The sequence below is a fragment of the Emys orbicularis genome, chromosome 12 (assembly GCF_028017835.1).
Source record: "Emys orbicularis isolate rEmyOrb1 chromosome 12, rEmyOrb1.hap1, whole genome shotgun sequence".
In the NCBI taxonomy this organism is placed as follows: domain Eukaryota; kingdom Metazoa; phylum Chordata; order Testudines; family Emydidae; genus Emys; species Emys orbicularis.
The window spans coordinates 36715225-36723526 of record NC_088694.1 but is presented as its reverse complement, the minus strand read 5'-3'; the positions used below and the strand labels follow the sequence as shown (position 1 = coordinate 36723526).

General features: G+C 46.3%; 1 protein-coding gene across 1 annotated transcript; it reads left to right on the top strand.

Annotated features, from left to right (window-relative positions):
* Nucleotides 1–1929: 1929 nt before the first annotated feature.
* On the top strand, nt 1930–2883 carry LOC135886100 (olfactory receptor 6C74-like). Its single transcript, XM_065413979.1, has one exon. It carries the CDS (start codon nt 1930–1932, stop codon nt 2881–2883), a length of 954 nt encoding a protein of 317 aa, XP_065270051.1.
* The last annotated feature ends 5419 nt before the right edge of the window (nt 2884–8302 follow it).

Here is an 8302-nt window from a genome sequence, read left to right as displayed (position 1 = left end):
CCAATTCTCTGGGATGATCACTTCACCCCTCCCCCCCACCGCGTGGCTAACAGCGGGGAATATTTCTGTTCAGCAGAGCAGGAAGGGGCACCTCTGAATGTCCCCTTAATAAAATTGCCCCATTTCAACCAGGTGACCGTGAATGATATCACTCTCCTGAGGATAACAAAGAGCGATAAGGAATGGATGTTGTCTGCATGCCAGCAAACACCAGGACCATACGCTGCCATGCTTTGTTATGCAATGATTCCAGACTACGTGCTACTGGCCTGGCGTGGTAAAGTGTCCTGCCATGGTGGACGGGATAAGGCAGCCCTCCCCAGAAACCTTTTGCAAAGGCTTTGGGAGTACATGAAGGAGAGCTTTCTGGAGATGTCCCTGGAGGATTTCCGCTCCATCCCCATACACGTTAACAGACTTTTCCAGTAGCTGTACTGGCCGCGATTGCCAGGGCAAATTAATCATTAATCATTAAACACGCTTGCTTTTAAACCATGTGTAATATTTACAAAGGTACACTCACCAGAGGTCCCCTGTGTGCCCTCAGGGTCTTCGGTGAGTTCGGGGGTTACTGGTTCCAGGTCCAGGGTGACAAACATATCCTGGCTGTTAGGGAAACCGGTTTCTCCGCTTCCTTGCAGCTGTGAGCTATCTACATTTTCTCCATCCTCCTCTTCCGAACCCTCTTCCCTGTGTGTTTCTCCAATGAGGGAGTCATAGCACATGGTTGGGGTAGTGGTGGCTGCACCCCCTAGAATGGCATGCAGCTCCGCGTAGGAGCGGCATGTTTGCGGCTCTGCCCCGGACCTTCCGTTTGCTTCTCTTTCTTTGTGGTAGGCTTGCCTTAGCTCCTTAATTTTCACGCGGCACTGCTGTGCGTCCCTGTTATGGCCTCTGTCCTTCATGGCCTTGGAGACCTTTTCTAATATTTTGCCATTTCGTTTACTGCTTCGGAGTTCAGCCAGCACTGATTCATCTCCCCATATGGCGAGCAGATCCCATACCTCCCGTTCTGTCCATGCTGGAGCTCTTTTGCGATCCTGGGACTCCATCACGGTTACCTGTGCTGATGAGCTCTGCGTGGTCACCTGTGCTCTCCACGCTGAGCAAAGAGGAAATGAAATTCAAACGTTCGCGGGGCTTTTCCTGTCTACCTGGCCAGTGCATCTGAGTTGAGAGTGCTGTCCAGAGCGGTCACAATGAAGCACTGTGGGATAGCTCCCGGAGGCCAATAACGTCGAATTCCGTCCACACTACCCCAATTCCGACCCCCTAAGGCCGATTTTATCGCTAATCCCCTCGTCGGAGGTGGAGTAAAGAAACCGGTTTAAAGGGCCCTTTAAGTCGAAAGAAAGGGCTTCGTCGTGTGAACGTGTCCAGGCTTAATTCGATTTAACGCGGCTAAAGTCGACCTAAACTCGTAGTGTAGACCAGGCCTTAGCCACATCGTCACACTGGGATCTCAAATTCAGTTGGTTATCTACATAACACCCAAGCCCTTTTCAGAGTAACTGCTTTTGATGGTACAGTCCTCAATCCTGTATATGCGACCTACTTTCTTCTAGATATGTGACATTGTGCATTAATTAGAATTAATTAATTAATTAATCAGAATGTCATGCAGTGCTAAGTCAAATACCTCACAAAACTTTATGATATCAACACAGTTACCGTTATCAACTGAGCTTGTAAATTCACCAAAAAATAAAAAAGTATCAAGTTTGAAGTCTCCAAATCAAAATTTGAATCTCTCTCCAAGAGATGTGCTCTCATTCAACCATAAGATATGGGCGTGATGCAAGAATCATTTGGGGAAATTCTCTAACCTGTGTTATGTTGGAGGTCAGACTAGATGATCACATTGGTCTCTTCTTGCCTTAAATTCGATGAATTTTTATCAACCCTATTTTATTCCCCTTTAGATAACCAATGGCTGGACTAGAGAAAGGAAACCATACACTCATTACAGAGTTCCTGCTTGTAGGATTTGAGACTTTTCCCAAGCTGCAGATAACCCTCTTTGTGGTGTTCTTTGTCATCTACCTAGCAACCATTGCTGGGAACCTTCTCCTCATTCTGACCGTGTGGACTGATCACCACCTACACACCCCCATGTATTTCTTCCTCAGCAATTTATCCTTCCTGGAAACTGGCTATGTCTCCAATATCATCCCCAGGCTGCTGGTGAGTCTTGCGACAGGTGACAAGACCATTTCTCTCCTGGGCTGTTTCCTTCAGTTGTTTGTTTTTAGCTTTCTGGGTGCTACTGAGTGTTTCCTCCTGACTGGGATGTCCTATGACCGGTACTTGGCAATATGTGATCCACTGCATTATGCAAGCAATATGAGCCCCAGGTTTTCCTTTCTGCTGGCCTTTGCTTCTTGGGCATTAGGCTTTGTGGCTCCTTCCTTCACAGTAATTATGGCATCCCTGTTGCCCTTCTGCGGTCCTCATGAGATCAACCACTTTTTCTGCGATTTAACAGCTGTGTTGAAGCTTCCATGTACTGATACTAGCCTGATAGAGATAACAGCTCTAATCTCTGCCTCTACTATATCAATGATCCCATTTGTCCTGACCATCACGTCCTACATCTATGTCATCCTGACCATCCTGAGAATCCCATCCACCACTGGCAGGAAAAAGGCCTTTTCCACCTGTTCCTCTCACCTCATTGTGGTTTCAATGTTCTATGGGGCTCTGATCACCATGTATGTGGCACCATCAGGAAACCAGTCTCTGGACTTCAACAAGGTGTTCTCCCTCCTCTACACGGTGGTGACTCCCATGTTCAACCCCATTGTCTACAGCCTGAGGAACCAGGAGGTAAAAGATGCCTTGAGGAGAGCTATTGGTAAAATGTGGCCTTCCACCAAAATGTAGCTGTCACTAAGTTCCTCTTTTTGAATGAACTTATAAGGGAGGAAAAGTTAGGAGTGAAATTTACATGTCAGACAGTCCCACAATGTCTTTCTTTGCCTCAAATTCTTTTTTTCCCCCTTCTTCCATGGTTTTGGTTGCTGCCTTAAATGTGATCTTAAAATGGTCAAGAGATGGCAGTTTTATTAATGATGCAGAAAGAAGGCCTAAGTAGTTTTTGTAACTGTCCTTAGCTGTGATTTTAAAAGGGGCCTAGTGGAGTTAGGCACCCAAATCTTGTTGAAAGTCCACGTGATCGTCCTGTCTCCAACAATACCAGCTATGTCAGAGGAAAGAACCAATACCATGGTGATCATGGCTGGGATTCTTTTAAGATGTCACAAGTAATTAGACACTCAAATTCTTCTGACATTCAACAGGAATTTGGCACTTAATCCTTTTAGCTTCCCTTGAAAATCCCAGGCCAAGTTTTCGATGTAGTGAACCATATTGAGTTGTGGTAGGGGTAATCTCCCTTGAGCACTTATTTCTTTACTCTTAGGTCTCTTGAGCATCAAGTGCTGATGAGATAATGTGCATTTCTAAGAATCAGAGTCATACTTTCATGACAGGTCTCAGGCCTGCTGCTGTTGATACATTAAAGGATCACGGGAATGTGATTAAGCCCATATATTTTAGATTCTCATAGAAACACCGGCCTCAATAGGGGTGGGCAAAGAAAGCTATTCCATTTCATGGAGGAGTTTGATATTTCAAAATCAGGCTTCATTCTGACTAAGAGCAAAAACCAAAACATTAAATATTCTCCATGAAGGGGGATGGAGATGTGGCTCCAGGGCAGTCCAACCAGCTCTCAGCTTGAGCAGCTGATATTTCAAACAGTATCATAGAATCATAGAATATCAGGGTTGGAAGGGACCTCAGGAGGTCATCTAGTCCAACCCCCTGCTCAAAGCAGGACCAATTCCCAACTAAATAATCCCAGCCAGGGCTTTGTCAAGCCGGGCCTTAAAAACCTCCAAGGAAGGAGATTCCACCACCTCCCTAGGTAACGCATTCCAGTGCTTCACCACCCTCCTAGTGAAATAGTGTTTCCTAATATCCAACCTAGACCTCCCCCACTGCAACTTGAGACCATTGCTCCTTGTTCTGTCATCTGCCACCACTGAGAACAACCAAGCTCCATCCTCTTTGGAACCTCCCTTCAGGTAATTGAAAGCAGCTATCAAATCCCCCCTCATTCTTCTCTTCTGGAGACTAAACAATCCCAGTTCCCTCAGCCTCTCCTCATAAGTCATGTGCTCCAGACCCCTAATCATTTTTGTTGCCCTCCGCTGGACTCTTTCCAATATTTCCACATCCTTCTTGTAGTGTGGGGCCCAAAACTGGACACAGTACTCCAGATGAGGCCTCACCAATGTCGAATAAAGGGGAACGATCACGTTCCTCAATCTGCTGGCAATGCCCCTACTTATACAGCCCAAAATGCCGTTAGCCTTCTTGGCAAGAAGAGCACACTGTTGACTCATATCCAGCTTCTCGTCCACTGTGACCCCTAGGTCCTTTTCTGCAGAACTGCTACCTAGCCATCCGGTCCCTAGTCTGTAGCAGTGCATAGGATTCTTCCGTCCTAAGTGCAGGACTCTACACTTGTCCTTGTTGAACCTCATCAGGTTTTTTTTGGCCCAATCCTCTAATTTGTCTAGGTCCCTCTGTATCCGAACCCTACCCTCCAGTGTATCTACCACGCCTCCCAGTTTAGTGTCATGTGCAAACTTGCTGAGAGTGCAGTCCACACCATCCTCCAGATCATTAATAAAGATATTAAACAAAACTGGCCCCAGGACCGACCCTTGGGGCACTCAGCTTGAAACCGGCTGCCAACTAGACATGGAGCCATTGATCACTACCCATTGAGCCCGACGATCTAGCCAGCTTTCTATCCACCTTACAGTCCATTCATCCAGTCCATACTTCTTTAACTTGGCGGCAAGAATACTGTGGGAGACCGTATCAAAAGCTTTGCTAAAGTCAAGGAATAACACATCCACTGCTTTCCCCTCATCCACAGAGCCAGTTATCTCATCATAGAAGGCAATTAGGTTAGTCAGGCACGACTTCCCCTTGGTGAATCCATGCTGACTGTTCCTGATCACTTTCCTCTCCTCTAAGTGTTTCATAATTGATTCCTTGAGGACCTGCTCCATGATTTTTCCAGGGACTGAGGTGAGGCTGACTGGCCTGTAGTTCCCCGGATCCTCCTTCTTCCCTTTTTTAAAGATGGGCACTACATTAGCCTTTTTCCAGTCATCCGGGACCTCCCCCGATCGCCATGAGTTTTCAAAGATGATGGCCAATGGCTCCGCAATCACATCCGTCAACTCCTTTAGCACCCTCGGATGCAGCGCATCCGGCCCCATGGATTTGTGCTCATCCAGTTTTTCTAAATAGTCCTGAACCACTTCTTTCTCCACGGAGGGCTGGTCACCTTGTCCCCATACTGTGCTGCCCAGTCCAGCAGTCTGGGAGCTGACCTTGTTTGTGAAGACAGAGGTAAAAAAAGCATTGAGTACATTAGCTTTTTCCACATCCTCTGTCACTAGGTTGCCTCCCTCATTGAGTAAGGGTCACACACTTTCCTTGACTTTCTTCTTGTTGCTAACATACCTGAAGAAACCCTTCTTGTTACTCTTAACATCTCTTGCTAGCTGCAACTCCAAGTGCGATTTGGCCTTCCTGATTTCACTCTTGCATGCCTGAGTGATATTTTTATACTCCTCCCTGGTCATTTGTCCAATCTTCCACTTCTTGTAAGCTTCTTTTTTGCGTTTAAGGTCAGCAAGGATTTCACTGTTAAGCCAAGCTGGTCGCCTGCCATATTTACTATTCTTTCTACACATCGGGATGGTTTGTTCCTGCAACCGCAATAAGGATTCTTTAAAATACAGCCAGCTCTCCTGGACCCCTTTGCCCTTCATGTTATTCTCCCAGGGGATCCTGCCCATCTGTTCCCTGAGGGAGTCAAAGTCTGCTTTTCTGAAGTCCAGGGTCCGTATTCTGCTGCTCTCCTTTCTTCCTTGTGTCAGGATCCTGAACTCGACCATCTCACGGTTACTGCCTCCCAGGTTCCCATCCACTTTCGCTTCCCCTACTAATTCTTCCCTGTTTGTGAGCAGCAGGTCAAGAAAAGCTCTGCCCCTAGTTGGTTCCTCCAGCACTTGCACCAGGAAATTGTCCCCTACACTTTCCAAAAACTTCCTGGATTGTCTGTGCACCACTGTATTGCTCTCCCAGCAGATATCAGGGTGATTAAAGTCTCCCATGAGAACCAGGGCCTGCGATCTAGCAACTTCTGTTAGTTGCCAGAAGAAAGGCTCGTCCACCTCATCCCCCTGGTCTGATGGTCTATAGCAGACTCCGACCATGACATCACCCTTGTTGCTCACACTTCTCAAGTTTATCCAGAGACTCTCAGGTTTTTCTGCAGTTTCATACCGGAGCTCTGAGCAGTCATACTCCTCTCTTACATACAGCGCAACTCCCCCACCTTTTCTGCCCTGCCTGTCCTTCCTGAACAGTTTATATCCATCCATGACAGTACTCCAGTCATGTGAGTTATCCCACCAAGTTTCTGTTATTCCAATCGCATCATAGTTCCCTGACTGTGCCAGGACTTCCAGTTCTCCCTGCTTGTTTCCCAGGCTTCTTGCATTTGTGTATAGGCACTTAAGATACCTCATCGATCGTCCCGCTTTCTCAGTATGAGACAGGAGTCCTCCCCTCTTACGCTCTCCTGCTCGTGCTTCCTCCCAGGATCCCATTTCCCCACTTATCTCAGGGCTTTGGTCTGCTTCCCCCGGTGAACCTAGTTTAAAGCCCTCCTCACTAGGTTAGCCAGCCTGCTTGCGAAGATGCTCTTCCCTCTCTTTGTTAAGTGGAGCCCGTCTCTGCCTAGCACTCCTCCTTCTTGGAACACCATCCCATGGTCGAAGAATCCAAAGCCTTCTCTCCGACACCACCTGCGTAGCCATTTGTTGACTTCCACGATTCGACAGTCTCTACCCAGGCCTTTTCCTTGCACAGGGAGGATGGACGAGAACACCACTTGCGCCTCAAACTCCTTTATCCTTCTTCCCAGAGCCACGTAGTCTGCAGTGATCCACTCAAGGTCATTCTTGGCAGTATTATTGGTTTCCACGTGGAGAAGCAGTAAGGGGTAGCGATCCGAGGGCTTGATGAGTCTCGGCAGTCTCTCCGTCACATCGTGTATCCTAGCTCCTGGCAAGCAGCAGACTTCTCGGTTTTCCCGGTCGGGGCGGCAGATAGATGACTCAGTCCCCCTGAGGAGGGAGTCCCCGACCACCACCACCCTCCTCCTCCTCTTGGGAGTGGTGGTTGTGGAACCCTCATTCCTAGGACAGTGCATCTTTTGCCTTCCAATCAGTGGAGTCTCCTTCTGCTCCCTTCCTTCAGATGGGACATCTAGTCCACTCTCCGCATTAGTACCTGTAGAGAGAACATGGAAATGATAGCTCACCTGTATCTCCATTGCTGGTACATGGATGCTCCTCTTTCTCCTTCTGGAGGTCACATGCTGCCAAACTTCTTCACCATCCTTCCATCCCTGCTGCGCCTGCTCTGAATCTTCAGAACAATGTGGCCGTAGAAGCATCTCCTGACATCTGTCCAAGAAATCTTCATTTTCTCTGATGCAACGCAGAGTCGATACTCTTTTCTCCAGACCTCGAACCTTCTCTTCCAATATGGAGACCAGCTTGCACTTTGTACAGACAAAGAGTAGTGAAATAATAATGAGTAATTCATGTGAAAAATAAAATGAGTTGTTCAAACCTTTTTCAGGGTTGAGGGAAATCATGGGGGCATTCATACAACAGGAGGATGTCAGACAATAGTTGTTTAATGGCAGAAAATGTTGAGATTCAAAGAGTTACAGCTTTATAATCATTAAAACAAATAGTCAATATCACATGTCAAAATATACAAAGTCAGTATCCTTAAACTGAACACTGTTAAGTTCTCAAGCAGCATTTTTCTTATTTGCCTAGCTGTAAATTTTGGTTATTATTGCTAGAAATATTTTTGTTGCTTTGTGTGTGTACATTGAAATCAATATTTGCCAACATTTACCAATAAAAATCTAATCCTTCCAAGCCAGTTATAATTAGAGCTGGTCACAGGGAAAAAATCCCGTAGGGAAACATATTTTCTTTGAAATAATTCAGATTGTAATAGAAATACCAAAAGCCCGCAAAGATAAAAAAAAATCAGGTTTTGGTTTCCATTTTTGTTTTGTTTTATTTTTTTCTGTAAAACCTCCAAATAATTTGATGAAAATGGATTTTCTTCCCCAATACAATTTCTGTTTTCTTGAAAACTTCTTTCCTTCGAGGAAAGATTTCAA

Excerpts from the sequence above, each read along its gene's own strand:
- LOC135886100 (XM_065413979.1), top strand. The coding sequence starts at position 1,930 with ATGGCTGGACTAGAGAAAGGAAACCATACACTCATTACAGAGTTCCTG.